The 23626-nt window shown below is 49.5% G+C and overlaps 1 protein-coding gene across 3 annotated transcripts in view; it reads left to right on the forward strand.

Moving 5' to 3' along the window:
- LOC144180688 (carboxypeptidase M-like) overlaps window positions 1–22252 on the forward strand; it is a 51497-nt gene extending 29245 nt beyond the window's left edge. For 2 of the 3 annotated variants that reach the window (XM_077708981.1, XM_077708980.1), the window contains exons 5-9: window positions 566–765; window positions 8351–8503; window positions 9511–9687; window positions 16153–16295; window positions 21970–22252. In XM_077708981.1, coding sequence (XP_077565107.1) covers window positions 566–765; window positions 8351–8503; window positions 9511–9687; window positions 16153–16295; window positions 21970–22077 — 781 coding nt within the window. In that variant the 3' untranslated portion in view covers window positions 22078–22252. The remainder of the gene's footprint in view (window positions 1–565; window positions 766–8350; window positions 8504–9510; window positions 9688–16152; window positions 16296–21969) is intronic. The other variant, XM_077708982.1, reaches the window with a different exon arrangement.
- The last annotated feature ends 1374 nt before the right edge of the window (window positions 22253–23626 follow it).

Below are 23626 nucleotides of genomic sequence, written 5' to 3' on the forward strand. Positions count from 1 at the left end.
CTCTGTCGACTGCTAGATATGTGTGCAAAAGGCGGCGCACCGTGGCGTCTGTTTTCTTTTCTTGGCCACGTCCGCATGCGCTATGAATTTTTCTGTGATGCAACAGAAACTCGCCGAGGAATTCGTACTCGTGAGAAAGTACCCGTCACAATAGTACGCCAGTCTTTCGCCCTCAAAGCACGTAGGCGAACGTGCTATATGTGAAATTTTTCTTTCGCTGCGGCAGGGCTTTTGTGGTGGAGCCAGATGCTAAGCATTTTTACTTGCTGACTCCGTGGTCGACATCCTGGCCTTTCTCCGTGCATCCGGCCGACCAGACGGGCGTCCGTCACTGCCCTTTCTTCGAACTCGGGGGGCCGGAATTCTGCGTTGTATCCGTTTCAAAAACATCCATTTTGCGTCTTTTTCATAGTTGACATAGTTTCACTAGCGAGGCCAATCACCAGTTTTATCGCCTTGTTTGTGCTGTGTAACATCCGGTCGTCTGCTTTCAGCCCGGAGTGGACACGTCGAAATGGACACGAAATGAGCAAAACTGAGAATTCCGCTCCGGGTCGGCACGCAGAGAGAACAGCAACGGCGTGGGCATCAACCGCAATTTCCCGGGTGCCTTTGACCGCTCGCCCCCCGCGAGCCGGCCCGCCCTGGAGCCGGAGTCAGCCGCTGTGCTGCGCCTCGAACGGGCGTACCCGGCCACCCTGAGCGTCCTGCTCTTCGCCGGGCTGTTCGGCGTCCTCTACCCGTACGACGACGTACCCGGGTCGGGTGAGGCGTCCACTGGCACGCTTCCTGCTTGTGCACGCACCCAGTTTGATTAATGCACTTTATAAGCGACCCCAAACCATCCACCGCCGGCGGCGGCGGCGGCGGCGTCGGCGGCGGCGGCGGCGTCCGCAGTGCTCCTCTATATTTAAAAAAGAAACAGCATCCGGCGCCAGGTTTCGATCCGAGGACTTTGCGGCCGCAGCGCGACGCTCTACCGACCAAGCCACGGACACGACGGTGATATCAGTGTTAGTGACGCGCCTTATATCTTTAACGCATTCAAACTACGTCGTCAGCGGCGTGCGTTGGTGACTCAGCGGCGTTATAGCGGCTTGATAACTGCGTGGTGTACACGTGATACTACAAACCCGATGGAAGAGATGGAAGAGAAGGCGGCGAGGCGGTGGGCTGCGGGGGCCGAGCGCAAGCGCCGCAAGCGGGCCGACAACCGTGCATTCGCACTTTCACGTTCTCCCCCTCGGGGAAATGCGGGGGAATTTTTACGTCGGCTTTCACAATCCTTCATGCCAGGACTGCCCATGGACATACTCTGTAAAATGATTTATACATTTGAGGGGTGTTTTCATGGTCTGTAACAAGCACCCCGCAAAGTATTAAGTGCCCTTCCGCTCTCTCAAGAAGGACCAGCGAAGGTGTGGTCTGTGATGTTGGAGTCGTCTTATCGGATAATTGCCATATACAGTAATACCTCGTTAACTGGAACCGATCGCATATCTCGAAAAATCGGCTAAGTCGAAATTTTCCGCGGCACCGAACCATTTCCTATACGTCCCATGTATTTGTTACCCTTTATTCCGAAGTATTTTTTGGCCAAACTGCGGATATCTCCAAATCTTTCCCGAGAGTGGAACGAAACTTTCACCGCCGCGGACCGTTCCACAAGATTGGCGCGATGCTGCCGCGCCTAAGTCCCTCGATATTTTCTCGTTTAGACGCAACTACCACAAAGCCGATGTTTTCCCCGAACATGGAGACTGAGCCTTAAGGCATATCAACTTCGTCAAGCAACCCTGTGGCACGTCATGTGACGGTAGAGACATGCGCAAAGGCACAGTGTACTAGCCAATAGAGGTGTGTCGTGAGGGGAAAAACGTAATGGAGAGCGCGGGACCCTTTTGCCATGAAAAAAATTGTATGGTGCGCAGGCGTTCCCCGGAGAACTCCCGTTGCAGCCAGCGCACCTAAAAATTTTGAAACCAAACTCAACACTTAACTGAAGAGTTTTATTAACCTGTATGCCATAAAATAAAGAAATAGGACTATTTGAGGCAATAAATAGGGATTTGCTTTATGAAAAGCAAGATTCGAAGCTGCTGTGAAGAGCTGGTACGTAGTAGCGCATTTATTTCAAAGAACTCAATATTTATTGGAGGTTCGCGCAACTTTGTGCTTATCTCGAAAATCCTCTTATCTCCAAATATTTTCCTGTTTTTACTACTTCGAGTTAACGAGGTTTTACTGCAATTTTCTTCCGGGTAGTTCCACTAAAACAACAGTTGCAGCCATTTTTCCTAACCGTACTCCCTTCGAAGGTGGGCATGTATTGACAGCAGACAGTAATTCTGCACCGTTTACACTTCACTGTTAACTAACTACGGCAAGTAGATAAAACTCGCAGTAATTGTAGAGTCGTCTTAACGGCGATTTTTCATATACCTTATTTCGGGATGCTTTCGATAACACAAGAGTTAGAGCCGTTCTCTGTAGTCGCACTCCCTCCATTGATGACCATGCTTCACAATGCAACACACAATCTGAAAATCCTGCTTACAAAGATAACGTTAACTTCGGTGCCCTTAAAATCGGCTTCACCTCTAAACACAAATGCTTTGCTGTGAAGACATCATTTCAAGGGCAATATAGGCCGTCTTATATCAAAATATGAATTCACTACAAGATTTCCTATTTTTAATATTTTTTTACGTTTTGGTGTAGCGCAGTTTCACGATCCCGGGGGTTTTAATGGGCGCTGCGAGGTGTCGCTACGCTCGCTTTAAATTCTTGTCTACATCACTGGGTTGTCGGAGTTAGCTCAGGACCGGGATAATTGGAGACCTATGAGAGAGGCCTTTGCCCTGCCCTACAGTGGGCGTAGATAGGCTGGTGATGATGATAACAACCCTTAAAAGGGTGTTTTATTGTGTATTTTGTTTGGGCGCAATAATTTAAGGTAACGACAAAAAAGGTGTGAATCATGTTAGAGTGCACGAAGTAACCGGGAGAAGATAGAATGAGGGAAATGGATGACAGTAATGCAGGGTGAAACCAGACAGTGTTGTCAACACCATCGACGCAGAGTACTAGGCGGAGATTCTTCCGGACTCGTTTTCTGATATCACCCCTACTCAGTCAAATGAAACGTCATGCGAATTATCGCTTGCTCATTCAATGGCAGAAAAGGACAACGCATGTATGCCGCGTAGTGTACGGAAGAGAGTGGCGTAATAAACAAGAAGACAAAAAGATTACAGATTACGTGCGCGCAGCAAATGACCTCGCAAATTCGTTGGCACAGATACCGACACGACGTCATCACGTCAGGAATGCAATGAGGAACACAAGGACAAGACATTCGAAGATCGTTTACTCGACATCTGTTGTAGCATTCTGTTGGTTTCCCTTAATCGCATAAATGGCGGGTCGGAGTGCTCTGAATTTTGACGCACAGCAAATCACTCTAGAGATTTCGAGCTACCGCAACAGCGCAAGGCTGGGAGTGAGTGATCTAGAAGCCTGACAAGAGGGTTGTCACGTCAAAGAGCGAACGTCCAGCCTAAAGGCGGCCTTGTGAAACAAAGACTAGTGGAGAGGAAGCGGTGGAGAGAATATTCATTCACACCGTTGGTGACATTTTCTCCGAGAGGCAGCTGAAGGAAAAGACAGCAGCTTCTAAAATCCCGCTCGTGTGTCGTAGTACCACGGCGAAGAGGATGTCAGCACACGATGCAGCGGGCAGAGTCTGCACAACAGCACGGCTGCGGTTTCAGGAGTTGCCTAACAGCGTTACTTCGTGTACGAAAAGCGACCCATGAACCTAGTGTTCCTGCGCTGTTGGCGCCATAGCTAAGCATGCATCGGAAGTAACATTGTGGGAATTTTGAGGAGAGACAAATGAAAAGTTTTTTTTAGGGGCGAAGCCCCTCAGGGTTTGGGTTCTCGGCGACTCCTGTCATCGTCTGCTGTAGTTACGGTACTAAAACACCGGGACACTCGTTTTCCAACGCCTCGCGCTCGAATGTAGCGCGCACTAAAAAACTAAAAAGTCCGATTCAAAATAAACATAATTCAAAGATTTTTGGAACGCAACCTGCCCGCTTCAACAATCGTCAAGCACAAGCAGAAGCTATTGTAGACGGGTTATAATTTGTGTCCCACATAACTACCCACCGGCTGTCGACGTTAGGCCTGATCGGTTGCGGTGGTCGGTCTATGCAAGAAAAGGCATTTACCTTGTGCGGGGCTCGTTAATCACAAAGGAGGAGACCCCAGGGAAACGCGCGGGCAATGCACTTCGGTCGCGTTGCCGCTGCCACTACCCCAAACATGGGCAGATGGGGCATGCAAACTGCTCAAATCCGTTCAGCCCAAGAGAGGGCGCCACCGCCTCAGCAAACGTGCAATTGCTCCTCCCACCGGCGCTTCTCCGGCGCCCAATCAGCGCGCGCCGTGTGGCAAGAAAGAAACATTTCATACATTTTTTAAACCATTGTGCTACTTCTGTAAGAGAGAGACTATGTGCTGCAGCCAAAACAGTATTCTGTTAGGTCGTGGGTGTTTAAAAATTTTCGCGTGCTGGACACCTTTAGCGATCTTAGTGACTGCGAGTGTCGACACCGTATATCTGAGCCACAAAGCTAGGCTAAAACTTATCGTGACGATGCTTTTAGAAGTGGGAGCGTGCACTGTAAAATGATTTACGCCCTCCAGGGTGATTTGTGTTTACAACTAACAACTCTAATCCCCAGCAAAAGAAAACACCCCTTTAAAGGGTGTTTTTTCGTTTATAACACGCTTTATATTGGTGCCTTTGGTGCTTTTGCTAGGGTGTAAGGGCGTTTGTTATACACACAAGTTACACTTGAGGGCGTAAATCATTTTACAGAATAGAAGTGCCGAAACCGCAAACGGTGGCTCCTGCTGCTTTACTCAAATACCGACTTATTGGCTCCAAGGCAAAAAAAAAATTAATCTGGCGCTATGCTTGTACAAAGCCTCCTTGAAAGAACCATTCAACCAATTCCTGATCCAGAAGAACTGGCACGGCGTCAAACATCTCGCACGGCACAATTCCTGAAGTTTCACTCATCAACGAAAGCTATACTTCCAATTAGTAATGGCACGTTTCATCCACTGTAAAACCTAACCATGGATCCTAAACCCACGCTGCAGCTTCGAGTGTCTGCGGTATGGGCATGGTAGTGACACGTGCCACTGCCGTCTTATATTCGCCGTTGGCACTGAACACTGTAACCCCCCAGACAGCTCTACTACTTCAGAACAAACATGAGTTGCTTCATATTCATATTTAAAGCGCAGTTCAGACGATACACAAGAAGGTAACACGAGAGCCAATCATCCTGTCCGCTGGACACAATTCTCCCATATCGATTCGATGTTTCCGAGTACATCCCCTGGCACCGACCTGTTTACGCCAGAGCAGGAAAAAGTATCAAGGCTACGGAAGGAGGTAATTAACATCAGTTACGCAAAACATCAAACTCAGGGTTTGCACAAACAGCCCGCCCTGTTCCTCTAGAACTATTTTTTGCTTGCACTAGCTGCAGTGGGGCAAGTAGGGCTGCATATGTTGATTCTCACTAGAATCTATATGTCCGGTAGCACTCTGCACTGGTGGCCACGACACTGCACTCGTCTGCACCAGGTCGGGTAAAAAATGACTTTACTGACACTGCTCATGAAGACCAAACTTCGGCTGGCGGTGGCATCAGCTCGGTTGGAACACGGTGCATCGATGACCAATCGATGGTCATCGATGACCATTGATGACCATCGATGACCTTTGTCCCACCACCAGCCGCTGCCAGGTCCCCTTTGGTGGCTGTCGCGACTGCCGCGCAACCCTGAAACATTGTAGTGGCGGTGGCTGCAGCCGGCACTCCTAATGGCGCCGCACCCTCCCGTTCGACTTTTTGACATCTCTGAGGCGATGTTTGCCTTGGGAACGAAGGTCCGCCTTCTCTCAAAACTACCTCATCAAATTATATCCCTGACGCCCATAGTTTGGAGAAAAAGCATTCATACTGGCATTATCCCGACTCATGATAGAATCTAAAGAGCTGTGACATGAAATTTACTTCACGCTGACCCCACTGAGCCCATACTTCCAAGTGAAGTGGGTGCTTAACATCAGTTACGCAAAACATCAAACTCAAGGTTTGCACAAAGAGCCCGCCCTGTTCCTCTAGAACTTTTTTGATTGCACTAGCTGCAGTGGTGCAAGCAGCGCTGCATATATTGATTCTCCGTAGAATCTATATGTCCGGTAGCACTCTGCACTGGTGGGCACGACACTGCACTCGTCTGCACCAGGTCGGGTAAAAAAATCTGGTGTTGCGTTTCTGCTCGGCTGAGTCACTGAAAATATGCTAAGTGATTTGCCACTACTTGCCTGAACCATTGTTCAGTATATTCTTTCAAACAAGTGATTCCCCGTGTAATGCCCTTTAGAATGCCACCTGTACTCATTAATATAGGCAGCCCTTGCACTATTCACTGCACTAACATTTCTCTCACTTTTCTCTTTTGTTACTATTGCAATAAATGGTTCCTTATAGGGCCCATGAAGACAAAACACACGTTTGGTTCCTTAAAAAACTGCTTTGTTCCGGTAACAGTGGCATTACTTCCGCCGCAAACTTCAAGCAAATAACGAAGATATTCAGGAAGCCAGATGAAGCAATGTAGAATCCCCAGGCGCGTTTCGGTAAGACGTCGCAGAATCTATTCAGTGCGATTAGTGGCTGCTGACCTCAACCATCACCAAGAAACATGAGCGGGATATTGTAGTCGCTAGTTCCGGGTGATGGCGTCACTTAAATACTGACGTTAACAGACTGATAATGCTATAATTCTGTATTTAACAACGAAGGTGCTTAGCAAATCGTAATTGATTGTATCCGGAGTTAAAATTCTGAGAAAATGCGGAGCATGCCCCTTCCGGGAGATTGGCCAAGATTGGCCAGAAAAACTCCAGTGTTGGCCGCAATCGGGGTAACACTTGCTCGGAACGAGGAAAAACTCTATCTTTCGCCGTAATCATTGCAACATTTTCTCGGAGCAATAAAGACACGTCATAGCATATGCCACGCCAAAATATTACCACTACAAATAAAAGAAGGGAGCTCACACTTATAGTAACAATTATGGAATAAAGGTCGTTGCGGCAGCAAAGAAGAAGCAAATCGGCTGTAACCGTGGACTTAAACCTTCGGGATTGTCGTGAAGGTTGCGCACAGTTTCACAACCTTGAAGTCTTACGCGTTAGTGTGTGTATCATTCATTCTTTAGTGCTGGCCCATATGACGTCACTGCTTCTCGAATTACATTACTGTTGCGGGAAGTTCGAAACCACTTACGTATTCATTGCGTTTTAAACGCGGAGCGTTTCTTAGTCGCACGATGTCCCTCGACCGTCGGCGGCGGCGTCCACACGCTCACGGCGCATGCGCGTCGCGGCGAGGCGCAGGTGCGCGTCTCTCCCCCGCACCCTCCTCGCTCTCAACAACAGGTGCAGCGTTGTTGTCCGTCCGCACCCCTCCCCCTACACTATAAAAAAAATAATAGTTATCGGCGCCTGGTTTCGATCCCACGATCCTGTGGGCGGAACGCGAGGTACATGGTGCTCTTCCCACTGCGCCACAAAGCCGACACAGAATGGAAGGCTACGAACGCGCCTTATATCCTTGACTCATTCAAACTACGCCAAGAAGCTGCTGATACACGGCAGCAGCTGCATCGATCTCGTTTCACCAGTTGCTGCAACGCGCTACCACTGCTTAAAAACCCCTTAACAGTACACTTTAGCGACCACAAAGCCATCGTTCTCAGCGTCCAATACAACGACAACAGCAAAAAATAAATTAATAACGACTTACAACAACCTACTCCTTGCCTTCACCTCTTGCGTCACAAAAAAAGAAAAATTGGGCCCATTTCTCCACGAGGGGGGACTCGAGTCGCAAAATCACGAAAGTAATAATTAATATATGAAAGAAATAATAATAATTAATAGTAATAAGCAATAATAGTTAACACATTCACTACCACCCCACCACCGCCCCCCAAACACTAACGTTAACGCAATACACGCACCCCTACGCGACGCATTTACTCGAGTCCCCCCTCGTGGGGAGATGGGTCCAATTTTTTTTATGTTAAAGAAGCGTCTTTTCTCGCTGGAATGGAGCTGAGTGAGTTACCACAGGCTAGTTATTCTAAGCTGAACAAAGTTGCGATGTTTCTTCGTATCCCGCTTAGCACAAACTGCTTTGCACTCTTCCCTAAGCTAACAATGCTCAATCCTTGTGCGTCTCTCCCCCCGAAGACATGCCCTGGCTGAAGACGGGTAGCAGGGCGCCGGACGCAGACGTCTTCGAGTTCCTTGCCAAGTTCATGGTCACGGCTATGGGGGCCGGAGCACAGTCCCCGTGCGATGGGAAACCGGCCGTGGGGGCCAAGGGCGAGGGATTCGTCAACGGTGAGTCAACGGGATTCGTGCTTCACGCGAGCCAGGCGGTCGTCACTCGGACGTTTATTATTTTCCTCCTCCGGAAAAGTGGCTTCTGCCTCGTCCCTAAATCGAACCCGTCACCTCTTTTCAGTAAAACAACGCCCTGACAAGCGATCCATAGTGTGCGGTCTTTATGCAAATGAGGAAGTACAGATTTAAGACAGCGCTGTGATTATGAGGACTATGTCTATTCAGGGCGTATTAACTTAGAGAAAACATATGTGCACCTGATTTAGTCGAACTATGCACCATGACCGGGCTGAAGAGTATAATTTACCGCATGGAGTCCCGAAGTGCCAGTTATGTTCAAAGGTATTTGAATTGCTCTAGGCAACTGGCGTATTTCTCTAGGTTTTTTCTGATAGAAAACGAAAAGGTCTATGGGCCGGTATACGCGTAAAATGAAAGCATCTCACGGTCTACCGGAAATATCATGGTGACACATTTTTATTATCAATATGTAGTAAAGCCATAGAAGTGTCTCAGCTTATAACAGCATTATTTCTTTTGGCGATGTAATAAAGGAGTCTGAATACAAAGTGACGAACTAACCAGTCAGAGCACAAGACCTAAGTGTCCCTAAATGTGGTGAAAAAATATCGTATGCCATTAAATGCAATGTCTAAATAATGTTCATTGCAAGATGCAAACCTTTAATCTGGAAGGGGACGACGTAGTCCACAAGGTTTTGAAGCTGCTATTCTGCAGCGGCCGTCACCTTCAGTCTCAGTTTATTAGTGGCACGAAGATAATGTTATTCAGACGAGGGTACCTGTACATGTACACAAGGCTACACAGACAGTTCTAAAGAGGTTTTGCAGGTGTTACACAGGCGAGGGTTTCGCTGTCTGTACAAACGTATGATGGAGCTTTTAGGAAAAAGAGTTTGGTTGGGAATTACCGCAGGTATAGCTGCACCGCTAACGAATACTTGCGCAGCAATACTTTTTCTTCTTTCCCCCTCAACTGCGCAGGCGCCAGTTACTACCCGATCAGCGGCAGCCTTGCGGACTACACGTACGCGTACGAAGGCTCTCTTCCGCTGAGCGTGTACGTGGGCTGCTGCAAGTACGACGACCAGAGCAAGCTTAAGGGGCTCTTCGAGAGGACGCGGGGGCCACTGCTCAAGCTCCTCCGTCAGGCCAACAAGGGTACGTTACCGATCTTCATCTACTTCTGGCGCGCCATGTGCTTTTAAAAGGACCCTGCAACGCTTCCAATAATTCAACGCAGAAATTTGGGCTAGTTGCTGGTACGACTTCGACATGGTAAAAAGCACACTATACTCGGTTACAACACAAGAACGGCACCACCTCGAGTAGTGTATCACTCCGCCAGAGCGCCGGACCCGTGACGTCAGTGCGCGCGCATTTTTAAAGGGGTTTGCTATGAATGCGCGATATCGTCTGCCGTGTCTCACGCTGTTTGTTTGTCGTCACAGGACTCGTTTATAAGCGTATTAAGTCCAAAAAATTACGGGGACGGCTCACGCATTGTTCAAAATATTCCCAGTAACGCCCTACTAGCGCCGCGCGGACAAACATCCGGCTACGGAGATAAGGCACAGCGGCAACTTCCGGTGCCGTTCTTAAGAAGAGAGAGCGCTCGTCCCGTGTCACTCTCTCTTCTTCTGTCCCCGTCTAGTGCGCTTCTTACCATGCCGCTTCCGATAAACACTTTCAACCTTTCCTTTGCACTACTGAGCGGCGCTGCGTGACTCGCTCTTCGCGGCAGATACGCCTTCCGTTTCTGTTTTGCTTAATGAATTTCCTTTTGAAGTAGCTATTGAGTGCGTTCATTCCTGAAACTGAAGGAAAACCGACCAATAGCGCCTACACCGCTGTAATGACGTAATTCCAGCGGTCGAGGAACGCCACATCCAGGGCAGAGATTTTTTTTCTAGATTTGAGAGCCTTTATTGAGTATAAAAGTGGGCGGCTCTCTTAATCCATGTAGCCGCGAGCCAGCGCAGCAAATAGGGAGCGAACGATGAGACGTTCCTGGTCCTCGCACCGTGAGCTGGCCAGATCGCGCTCCCACTGCTCAGGGGATGGGGAAGGAAGGGGGCTTGGCGCGTAGGGGCATTCCCAGACCAGGTGGTATGTGCTGTTCTGGACAGAGCAAAAGCAAGTGGAGGGAAACACGTAGTAAAGTATTGAGATGCTGTCGTATGTGTTGGTTTGTGGGCGACGCCAAATGCGAGCCGCCTGTGTGCTGATGTATGTGTGAGGAGGCGGATATTGAAGCCGTGGTTGGCGATAATGATATAAGATTTCAGTGTATCGGAAAGGGACCAGGGGTAGGTGGATGGTTCGGAAGGTCCTCTTCGGTCAACCAAAACGCCCGGAATGTAAGAACGCGGGCAGCAGCGTGTGCCGCCTCATTTTCTTCGAGGGAAGAATGGCCTGGTGTGGTGTCCACCCAATCGGGATGTGAGGAGGGGGGAGGGGGGATACTTGACTGAGAAGTGAATCGATTAAGGGATAATTGAAGCCCCCAAAGGCACGCACATGTAGTCAGAAGGAAACATATCGACAGCTGTCGCTATATTTTTGTGAAGTTCGCCAACAAAGGATTGCCCATTACAGGGGTCCAACAGCATACACCTTAGTTGACGTGGACGCGGATGCACACCAAACAATTTCGATATCACATCTGGTGTCAATAACGAAAGAGAAAACCTTTCTCTGTGCGCGTAACAGGACGCCACCTCCCCTTCTAGTTCTACGATCATGGCGGTAAATGTTACAAGAATTGTTATCCGGAAACAACTCCGTATGACTAATTTCGGGAGTAAGCCAAGTTTCTGTTAATACCACAACGTCATAGTTACTATAATCTAGAAAAGAACAAAGAACATCGCGTTTCGGAAGCAGGCTTCTAATAACTGTAAATGAAGCAGATACAGAGAGTGGCAACTGAGACTGCCTAGTGGAAGTGGGAGAGGAATTGTGAGTAGTGCTTGAAGTAGGCACGCGTTTGCGCTATATTGGCAATTCAATGGCAGCGTCAGACACAGCATCGTATACATAATAGGAGCCGTCCACGCGCAGTTTGTCAACATTTAGCTTGATAAGTGCATGTATCTCTATAGCGTAATCCTGCGACTTTTTCCGGGCGATACGACACCGCAGCGAAAAATCCTCCTGGACAGCGTAGTCAGTGTCCTAAACGTTTTGCCCACAGCCATAACATTTTCTTTGCCTTTGCTTGGATTGGATTGGAAAACAATTTTTTTATGATTGCATGGAGTGCGACCGTAGGCTTTGGGTGGACATCCTATCCGGGTAGTTCACGCTATGCTGCGGCGGCCCGGGCGTACGTCACAAGAAACTCCTCATCCGCGAGCTGGCCACTGCGCAGCAAGCTCTCCCACTGTTCAAGGGTTCGAAGTGAACGAATTTTACAATAATGGGCCTATTTTTTCTGTTTGACGACGTCCAAGATGACGTGCATGTTCTATTTCGGATAAAGCAAGGGTAATACCGAGAACCTCGAAGCCCAACTTGACAACTTGTTTTTTCTCAAGTCGCCCATGTTTCTGCAGGGCCATTGGGGATGCCGAAAAAATTATATTGGATCGGCGCTGCGTGTCTTCTGCTTCATCGCAGCGCTATTCTATTTTCTTAATCTGTAGTGCGGCAGCGTAGGTGGTACGGATGGTAGTGTGACTGCAGAAGCGTGGTCGCTTTTACAGATGCTATATTTACTTCGACGAGGCGAATCCTGTCATACGATTGCTACAGCTCTGCATCGACGGACACCCTCCACTGCCCCAAAGGAACAAGCTCGCTACGCAGCTCAGCCTGTCCTTTTTCAATTCTTTGGACGGTTGCTAGTACATCGGCCAGAACACTATCACTATCGGGGCCAGGGTTGGATTCAATATCGCCGGTTAGCAACAGCCATAGACGTCCGCCACAACAACAAACGTAGCTTTTACAACTTCCTACCGTTTTTAAGCAGTCGCAGGGACACGGCACCACAAAGAGACAGCGATTCAAAGTTTTAAGGCGGAAAGACCGTTTAAGGTAACCAACTCGAAAGAGCACAGACGGTGATTGCTCCATTCTAGTCTCGGTGTCATGCCCCAGCATGCAGTCAGCTGGAAGCAGCTTATATCGGGTGCGCTCGTTGAAGATGAAGGAGAAGATTAGTTTATTTAGAGCGTTGAGACATACATGAGGAATAATGCAGGACATCTGAATCCCTAGCCCGCAGGCTAATTTGTATTCATGCAAAAGAAACAGTGGAGTACAAAGAAATGTGCATATACAATTCTAAATGATAATTGTATATGGTGTTGCGTCTTGTAGCGAGTTGTAGCGACCGCAGTCTGCTGGTAGCGGGGCCGGTCGCCGTCGCTTCGTCGAGCCAGGACTAGGGGAGAGCTTAGAGCAAACTCAACGGGTTTATTTACATTTTTACAGTGCGTTGTCGAGATGAAGATAGAAGACATATCTTGGCGGGCCGCAGCACGCCACTTTTGTTGACCCCCGATCCCTAGTTCCCTAGGTTAGGGATCCCCATACAAAACAATGCGGACCAATGGTGATGTGTACGTTCCTCGCTGTGAAGCACCGCCCTCGGGTAGGGACACGCCTTTCAGGTATGTCGGCAGATGCACAGCACACGCACACACACACACCCTTGCCACTCGTCAGGAGCCTGTAGCAGAGGGGAAGAACGGAAGACGCGCGGGCGCCGCGTATCCTTTTGGTGTCTGCCGCGCGCTGCGTTCCCAGGGAGCCTAACAGCACAGATTAACAAGGTTCGTGGAATCACTCCGGGAAGGGTTAATGGCTTGACCATCGCCACTGCCTTCTTCGCTGTGCTGCCGCCGCCACTGGGTCCCATTGTCCGGTCGTCGCCGTCTGGGCTTTCACGCGCACACGCGTTCAGTTGCTTAGGCCGGGGGAAGACCGGCGGCTCCTTAATCCCTTTTGGGGCAACAACACTCAACGCCGCTCAAAAGCCGCTGTCAATCAGTGGCCGCCGCGGCGTCGTGTCGGCCTCCTTTCGTTTCCGTCGACAAGCGGTGGGGTGGTCGCCCAGCGGGCGACTGACCCGCGCAAACATGGCGCCAGTGAGTCATAACAATGGTCACTGTGCCAGTCCCGGTATCCAGGTTTGCGGTGCCAGTCCCGGTATCACGCAGATGTTGCCAGACAGCGAACTGTTCCATGTCCCAAATTGGGAGTAGTGTCCAGCGGTGGGTGTTCCTTGTAACTGGTCCGCTGGGAAGTGGACTTATGACAGGATCAGGAGCAGAGAGGCCGAGCAGCAAGAAAGCCCGAAAGAACACAGACGGTGAATGCTCCATTCTAGTCTCGGTTTCGTGCCCCCTAGGGAGGGAGGGTGCCGGCTGCCCAGTGCTTGTTGTAGAAGGTAAGGAGGGAGTTGAAGGTGTCTTCGCCGAGATTTCATAATATCTTATTGGCTATTCGATCTTTTCCTGGGGATGGTATTGCGCGTAATGCGGGTGAGGGCCTGCTGCAATTCCGTAATAGTGCGGGGGCATCACGCGCAGGGTGCGCCGTACCATGTAGTCACCGAATTGAAGAGGGGGCGGGGATGGCGGGGGAACAGAAAACTTCTTGCGTACGGTGTGTAGAAGGTGGGCTGGGGATGGGGGTAGCACAGGTTGAAGGTGGTGATACGTGGCAGTCTTGGAAGATTTTGAGCCCTGCAGATGTCTCAGAATACGCCACCTACGCTTGGCGCTAAGCGTACCCTGCAGCCAGTCACAGAATTAGCGCCAATTCAAAGTTTGTAGGGTTTCGGCGTATTTCGCGGCACGCCGTAATGGGTGACTCCAGCGATTCAGCGCTTGAGCTAGCTATTATAATTGCGCGTCTTCCAGCGGCTTACTAAGCCTCGTAGGGATGATTCCTACAAATATGCTAGACTCGCGTCCACGGGTATTGTCTGTAGTGAGGGGGATAACGGCTGTGTACTTCTGGATGAGCTGCGATGTCCATCCTTCGAGGTCCGTGATGTCCTCAGGCAGGGAGATGGGATCCTTGCGGGGTGATGACAAATCGGTCAGAGTAGCTTGACCTATCTTACGCTTGAAGGGAAGGCGGAGAAAAGCGAGTGCCAGAATGTGATTGTTGCTCCCCAAAGTATGGGCAGCGACCGCATTAGAGATGAGGGGCATTTCGCGCGCAAGTCAGGCCCGGGCTGGTGTGGGTCGGGAGGGCTAAGTCGTTGCACGGCGTGAACGCATGACGTTGCGTTGTGTGAAGGAGGGCAGTGCCTTTCCTTGTGGCTTGGTCATAGCCCCATGAGTGGTGGAGGCGTTGAAATCTCCAAGCAGGATAAGAGAATTAAAACCGGCTTTTTGTGTTTCCATCAAAAGAAAAGGGTTGATGTTCTTAAGCGGGTTTTACGGGGGACTGTACACGTTGAGGATAAACAGGCTGTGTTGACCCGAGTGAGTAGGGACATCCTCGACTGAAGTGCATGTGGTTAATGGATGAAGGGATATGGTGGTGTTGCGCCATGAATGTTTTAATGACGGACACTGCTGTACGATGAGAGGGATCCCGGGAGAAGCATTCGAAGCCACGAAGAGTTACGACGGGAGATAAGACGGTTGAGGAGTGACCGAGCTGTGCTTTTTTTCTGTTAAATGAGCGCCAGTTCCATTGATAAACGGAAATCGCGGAGGGCTCCGTCATCATCCGGCAGAAGGGGGGCATCGGGATGCGGAGTTATCTTCGGCTTCTTTGGCTGAGGAGTCCTGTTGCCCTAGAGGGCCTCAAGGCGCTGCAGAATAGCCTTGGTAAGGTTGGACTGGCTCACGTGTTCTTTGGCGGTCGTGCGCTGGGTGAGGGAGTCAGAGCCGAAGGAGAGAAACATCTTTCGAGCAAGTTTATAAGCTATCTGGTGTGCAGAGAGCAGTAATTTTCGGTTGATGTACTTTGTGGCCCTGTACTCTAAGTGTTGGTTGACTACGTTATGAAAGCATTTCAGATTGATAAAAAAAAAGTTGAAGAAAATTGAGAAAAAACCTGCTCAGTACGGTGGCCAAGCGTCTCGTGCGTGTTTCAACACGATACCCTGAGAAGGTATGTAGCACTTATAAGAAATGCGTGGCCGTCCAAAGCAGGCGTTAGACGAAACTAGCTTATATGTCAATCACGCCCCACATCCCTCAGTTTCCTAAAATACGGTCATAGGCAAACGAAACGTGGTCATAAAATATTGAACCAAATAGCACGATTCCTTTCCATTCTGGTCAAATTGGTCCATCGCCTAATTAAAGTAACAAAATTGAAAAAATTTGCTTTCGAAATATACCAATACTTCCCCATTATAGGACCTCCACAAACAGTATTTTTCAATTTTGCGTAGTCTCGTTTATCGTTTCGTGTTCGAACTTCTTTTGGCCATGAGTGTACGTCGGCTGCTGTATTGACACGATGCTCAGTGCAAATTCACCAAACTCGTCGGGAGGACTTGGGGCCGGACATTAATTTTAGTTAAGCTTACGCACCTCGTGGTACGTTTCATCACCACCGCTACCACCACCATAATCATTATTATCACCACCACAATTTTATTTCAATTCGAACTTACAGACTTACGTAATGGCGCCCTTTGGCAAACAGGTGTGCGGGGAGTGGTGACCAACCGTCGCGGTGAGCCCATTGCCGGAGCTCTGCTGACGGTGCACAACCGGACGGTCGGCTTCCGAACCAACGAGTTCGGGGAGTTTTGGAGGATTCTCCTGCCTGGATCTTACATGCTTTTGGTATGCGTTCGCCTATATGGTAGCATCCATAATAATGTTGTATGCTTTCATTAACACACCTCTCAAAAGTGCATTAAAGCAAAATGCAACTTTGTATTTCGCGCGGCAGTGACGTAATATGGGCAGGGATGGCATAATGAGCCACCGCTAAAAAAGCACTCATGAGCGTGCAAACAGCCTGTCAGCGTTCACGTGATACGCTAAAAGGAAACTAGACGGCCCGCTACAATGTCCCAGTCGCGTTTCAAGCGGCCGCCAGTCGTTCAAACAAGATTCTGTGACGTCATAGAAAAGTCACCGGAAAGTGGGTGCGGAGTCGCCTCTGATTTATACGTTTTGTTAAACACTTCGGCTGTTTTTTTTTTTTTTTTTTTTTTTTGAAGTTGCCGATAAAATTGGCGTCATCGAGATTTTTTATTTTGTATTTTGCCTACTTTTCCCCTCTAAAGATACAACGAGGTGACCTCCTAGATAAGTTAGTTTTGCTCACATTGTGCTATTAAAATGACGTCCTTATTTGAGTGTTCAGAGGAAGGCTAGAGTTTCGTTGTATCTGTAACGGCAGTTCCCACAGTTACTGCTAGGTGGCAGGAAAGGTGCCAACGCGAAGCGTTAAAGGACCCCTGCAACGCTTTCCTTTGAAGAGCTTTTCAGGCTTTACGTCTGTTCTTCGTGTCATGCAGAGAAAGACGCAAAACGAATTCTCAAGATGTGTGCATTTATAAAAGTTATTTCAATTTTAAACTTAAAAGTACAAGCAAATTTAACGTTGCTCTCTCTCGGGAAACCCGGGCGGCTGCTGTTCGCTGAACCCACCAGAATCGCCAGACCAGAAGCATGATCAGAAAAGGGAAGTTGCGTATTTCAGTGTCCTGCGGTATGTTTCTATCAAGCATCTACCGTACTATTTTCCGCTAAGATGACGGAAATTTCACGATATACGGTCACTAGAATGTTGCGACACGTAATTTATTAGCAACGATACGCAATTTTCCCGCAATATTCATTGAGCAGTACAGAACCCTTGTTGATTGCCCGCGTTTTCGGTTCACCAAAAAGAATAGCTTTGTTGGTGGCATCAATTTACATGGCGCCCACAGAATGGTTGTGCGTCCTATTCCAGCAGCTGCCGACGTCCTGCGACATTCAATGAGTGGATCTGGCAGCTTGGGGCGCCAGCCGTCGCTGGAAGGAGGACTACATGGGCTGCGTTCGAATGACACGCCAACATGCCACGGTAGCTGCGTGCTTATGGTAGCCTGTGTAATTGAGTAGGACTGAATTCCCGGCGCATTTATTGGCTTGATCTTCACCAAAAAAAAACATTTCGCTCCGATCCACGCTGTGAAGGTGGTTGTGCTACGAAGCTGTAAACGACACCCACATCGCCGACCCATGCGGCGTCGCTTGAATTCACGCACGTGGCTCTACAAAGAGTGAAGCCAGAGACTCTGGCAGCCGTTATCTGGGTTTCGCTGGGGTGGCATCGCGTAACCGAGCGACCGAACGCAGCAGCGACGTCAGAAAGAAAACGGAGAGCAACGTCGGGTGAAGGGTGAGGTGGGGGTGGGCGGAACGCGCGGGTATGGCTCTCTCACTGCCTCCCTCTCACTCTGGATTCATGCGTCGCCCTCTTCGCCCTCATCCTCCCCAGACGCTGTTCCGTCCACCGCTGATCCAAACCTCGTGCACGTCCTTATCATATATTATGCGGTTTGGACTTTACACGACGGCTTTGAATGAGCGCAGGAGGCAGACCCGCCGCGGTGCTCGTCGAGTACACCGTCTGTCTCCCCGTCGAATCGTGTGGGTATAGCTTAGTCGGTAAGACGACGGGCTCTCGCTCCGTTTCTCTATGTGGGTCCGGGTTCGATTCCTTGCGGTGCAAGTAATTTCTTTCATTTAGCCTGGCGTTTTCTGCTGACGCGGACACGAAAATTTCCATGGCTGGTTGAGGTATACTGCTTCGAGGTAAAATGGAGTGAAACACAGGCATGTGACGGAAGCTGACAGGACAGTCGATGCCCCTACAGTGCCACTACTGTCTGTTCGTCGAGTCTGCTCTTCGTTGTCAAGTAATGGATGGTGAGGGTGTATTGACCAGCTCAGAGAGATGAACTCAGGAAAGCAGTTGACGGGTTTAACAAAACGCACAATTTATGCACACTTGGAAAATCCCTCAAGCGAGCCACACAAGAAATTAATTGCACACAACCAATAACCAATCAAACCCCTAACCAAATATCCCAAAATACAATCCAAAAGTCTCTACAATAAAGATTCTGCACAATTCGTTCAAATACACTCATTACTAACCCATAGCACTGTCCTAAGCGAAGTCTTTATCACAACTACTCTGTAGTTGTGTCCTAAGACGTGTCCCTAATGGACTAGCCCACCACCCCGGTCGTCGGTGCTGACGTATCGCACCCGTTGCGTTGCTGCGACGCGGTGGTACCCGTCGTCTCTTGTTAATGCCGGCCGTGGCCTCCGCGATCGGCTGCCGGCGGCGCGCCGTTGCTCCGGCCGTCCCATTCGGCGCGTCCCCCAGCAAAAACTTGTAATTTGGCTAACTCCGACACGCGCCGCGAGGCGGCGCCGTTAGCCTAAGGTTGAAACGAGGCTCATCTGACCGACACTGCCTGCGATTTCAGGTGTTCGTCAGTCTTCGTTGTCGAGTTTTCACTGCAGACAAACCTTGAGTATACGCTCGGTGTGTTTTCACTCGTTCCTGCAAGCAGTACAAAGTTAAGGTACCTACGTTGTTTAAAAGGCACATGTTCGTTTTGCATGCAGCCGGTTTGGTTACGTGTAAGTCGAATGAGGCAGCCAAAACTCTTTTCGCATTTCGTGCAGATTGAATGCCAGTGTGCTGAATTCTTTTGTCATTTTTACGGCCTTTTCGCGAGCTTTCACGGCGCTTTACCTTTTCATGCCTTGCAGGCTGTTTCGAAAGTACTTGGCCACAGTGCGCGCGTGTTGTTTCACGGCGCGTGTGCTTGCGTGTGCGGTCGCGTGCGCACGCGTGCATGTTACGTGTGTGTGTGCGTGGGGGTTCATGCGCCTGTGTGGCGTGCGGGTGTGTGCATGCGTATGTGGGTGGGTTCGCGGCGCGTGTTTATGTGTGTGTGTGTAGGTTCGCACGTGTGCATGCGTGTGTGTGTGCCTGCGTTTCTCGGTGTGTTCGCGGCGCGTGTCAATGTGTGTGTGTGTGTGTGTGTGTAGGTTCGCACGTGCGCGCGCGCGGGTGTGCATGCGTGTGTGTGTGCCTGCGTTTCTGGGTTTTCTTTGCCGTAATTAAAGTATAACGTATCCTGAAATGACTTTGTTTGTCCTCTTGCCCAGATGTAGCTTCGGTGCATTAGCCTCCAATGTTTTTGGCAACCGCGGGAAAAATGTTCTGCTAAGTTCAAGGACGCGGGTTCGATTCGCGGCCGCTTTTCTGCTGGAGGCGAAAGCGAAAGCGCCCGTGTGTTCCAGATTTCGGCGCTCGTTAAATATCCCCAGGCGTATGGGCGTCGGCGGGAGGGAGGAGGGGGTGCAAAAAAGGCCCTTGCTCCCCCCCTCACCCAAACCATTCTAACAATTTACCCCATGCCCTCTCCCCCTTCCTTCGCGCAACAATAGATTTGTCCCCTCAAGGTAAAATCCTGCCGACGCCCATAACCAGGTGGTCACAATTAATCCGGAGCCCTCTACTACGGCGCGCCTCATCGCTTATGTAGCGTCGACGCGTTAAACCTCATAATAAATAAAAAATTGACCCAGTTCCAGCCAGGCAACTTCAACGAAAGCATTGCAGGAAGTTTGTCTTACCCAACACTGGATCGGAACAACGCTTTGTAAGACACCTATGCGTCGTGAAAGATTACACTTCACTTAACAATTTTTCTCTTGAATGAATGCAAACAAAAAAAGTGATATCGTTGGTACTCAAAAAAAAATCAATGCACTGCGCTCTTTCTTTGTATCACGCGCTCTTTCATGTACTAACATAACAAATACAAGTTTTCCAGAAATAAAACCTTATCTTTTTAAATATGCGCGACAACAAAAATAAAAATTACTGATGTGCAATGAATTCACTTACGCTTCACAGCGGCCCCAGTCCACGTCAAAAATTAAACGGCAAGTAATTAATGGCACCTGTAAATACTTCTATCTACTGCATTGATGAGCGGTTGTAATTTTCGATTATACGTCTCACACACGCTGCGCAGGCCGAGTTTTCCTCCTGTGCGCCCGCCCGCGCCACAGAAAGCGACCTTAGGCTAAGCGCGCCGCGGTGCGGCGGAAAACGGCGAAACGGCCTCTTCGGAATTACGCTCTCTCCGGGCGATTGGAACGGCCGGAGCAACGGCGCGCCGCCGGCAGCCGATCGCGGAGGCCACGTGCCGGCGTTCGATGCGCGCTGTCATTCTTTGGATGGCGTGGGCGCCGCGCGTCCCGACGTGTTTCCTCGGTGGCTCCCCCCTGGTAGCCGCTACTGCTGCAGGTCCCAGACAGTCTCCGCACGAACGTAACCTTTCGGGGTCGTCGAGGCAAAGGTCGACGGAGCGTTGACACTGAACAGCTGGTGGCCGACTGATGCCGCTGCTGCCACGAAGACGCAGGTTCGTGGTGCGACTAGGACGCCGCAGCAGATGCGAGGTCAGCCCGCTCCCACCCAGGCTTGCTAGGCATAGTCGTTGGCCTGTACGCGTCCTCCTGGCCCATTCTTTGAAGTTCACGTACTCCTTCCGCCTCCTGGTTTCATGCCTTCACCTTTTGTGCGCCCGACTTTTAGCCCCTCTGTGCTTGATCGCAACGCACTCTCATTGGCTCCTTGGCTTTTCGTGTCCATATATGGTCATCACGCCACTTGTCCCCTGCGCGGCGTTCTCTGATTGCCTGACCAGTGCGTTACCATATTTCGCCATGATACCCCGGTGTTTAGGCGCGGCGTTCGTTCATTGGTGCGTTCCTGGCGCGCACACCAACTTTCCGTTTATATGTTGTTTTTTTTTCTCGGGGGTTTTGATGCAACCCCTGCCCTTGACACATGACATTCGTCACTCGTGCTTCTTTCCAGTATCGACCGTGGGATAGAGGAAATCGGCGATTAACACCATTGTGCAAGCAGTTCTAACTCCAAAAATGATTATCTGAACAAAAAAACGATATTATTTTGTCTTTTCTGTTACCCGAAGTGATGACTGAGTGGCTAAAGTGCCATGCTATATGGAACGATGTCGCGGGTTCGAATGCTGGCTCGGCGAGTATAGGTCCCATAAGTCGAGATTACGTTCCTGTTGAAGACCACCAGCCCTGCATAAGACGCTCCTTAAAGGACAGGTGTATAATGAACGTGTAAATCCTCACTTCGAATTAAACCTCGAACTCGAAATTTTGTTAAAGCAAAAAATAGCGTTACCTGTAGTTTTAAGAGAATAGTTACCGTAGGAGATAACATAAGCAAATCTGGATGAGTACGCAAACTACCTGAATACTACCGGCGTGAAGTCCGACTGTTTTCGTGCTATGATACCCTAGTTTTATTACGTCAACCTGTTATCGCGAAACGAGGTCTAAAACCTAATCAATTTTAAAATAGAAACAAAGCGGCAGCGGATGTGTACGCATTGTAGCAGACGTGGTTCCAACGACCGTACTTTTTGTTTTCGCTTACATCCAGGTCAGCGCTGATGGCTTCCTTCCGGCGGCAGTCGACTTCCACGTGAGCGATGGCCACCTGACGTCGCTGGAAGTGAAACTCTACACCGGCTACAAATACGAGCCGTGAACAATGACCAAGGAGATGCTGATTTTGCGCGCATACACCGAGATAACTTCACGAAATATTTAATTTAATTTTTCACGCTCATTCATCAGTAATGAAGTTTGATACCATATAGAAACACAGAGGACGTCCAGACACCGTATCAGCTGACTGTCCGTTTACGTTGCTATAGTTTTAATTTCCCATTATTCCATTTCGGCTGTGACTTGTGTTCAGAATTGGCTAGCACCTATTGACTGCACCAGTTCCAAAAAAAAACAGCATTGACTTCACTTTTGTTCTTCAAAGAAGATGACCTCCCTTTAAAGAAGGTGCATTGCGAGTTATTAAGATTTACGTCCGGAGTGACGTCGGTTATCAGGACCACTGTGTTGTGACGTCGCGCCTGACTCCGCGCATAGAGGTTACAGGTTACAATTATGGTGCTTTCCATGAGCTTCTTGTGCAATGTATTCTGTCTAGGAATGCGACGATTGGAGATCTGGAAAGTTGAGCGCTATTGTTCCGTATTGGCGGCTTGGTCGGGAACGGGTTTTCGATAATACAACCCCTGAGCCTTGGCTCGCTAATTAATCACGAATGATCAAACCGCGCATTGTTTGACATCGTCGTTCTAAGAAAATGACAGACGGCTAAATGGCGTCAACCATACAACATTGATCGAGGGCAGCATACCAGACTACTTCAATACTGCCCTCGGGCCTACTCCAGAAGGCCCGAAGTAGCTTGCTTCCGAGTTCTCAGCTACTCGAGTTAACAAAGCAGTGATAGCAGAGCATCCGATAAACCTCGAGCGAAACAGGCGCAATCGCGCGGAGCACACTGAGGTGAAGCGGATTTGGCCTGATTTAGGCTGAGGCCTCTGTCAGGCCACATCTACCTTTAGTCTCCGTCTCCCCTTGGTTCTGCCAAGTAATCAACATCAAAATCAATATTATCCGCGCGGCTCGTTGGGGCCGCTCACGTTGAAAAAGCACGGCCTGTGCCAACATCTCCGTAGAGCACCATCTAGAATCGAGTTGCAGTTATGCACTCCGTTGCGTAAAGTAGATAACCCCGCTATTTATTTCAAAACTCCGGCCTCTAAAAGCGGCGCGGGGCGGCTCCGTTTTGCTCGGCGTTCTGTGCTTGCTTCCACTGAGTTGTGTTTGCCACGTGGTTTTAGGGTGCCTCCCGTGCAGCTCAGCCCAAGCCCAAACCAACCAAGTAAGCTAAATAGCGAAGGGAACGCGCACTTCTCCCGACTCTGTCAAACGTGACTTACTTTGTTTACGTGCCGACGGCGGGCGTGGTATAAGACCTCGCCCCTTTTCAGCGTATCATGGGCGTGTTGGAACATGTACGAGTGCGTTTAAAACGTTGAAGTCGTGCCATCTGCCATCGATTGTGTTTTCACTGTGTATCAAGACGGCTGCCGTGGGAAAGTCATGTCGTCTTGCCGCTGCTATGGTTCGTAATAGAGCGCGCTCTTCGTTCGGACCGAACACCCTGGGGAGCTCCTTCATTCATTGTTTGCTGCTAAGCTTTGTTACTGAAGCGTCAAATTCAAGTG

The sequence above is a fragment of the Haemaphysalis longicornis genome, unplaced genomic scaffold, assembly GCF_048455015.1.
Source record: "Haemaphysalis longicornis isolate Haplotype H1 unplaced genomic scaffold, Haemaphysalis longicornis Haplotype H1 scaffold_4, whole genome shotgun sequence".
Classification (NCBI taxonomy): Eukaryota; Metazoa; Arthropoda; class Arachnida; order Ixodida; family Ixodidae; genus Haemaphysalis; species Haemaphysalis longicornis.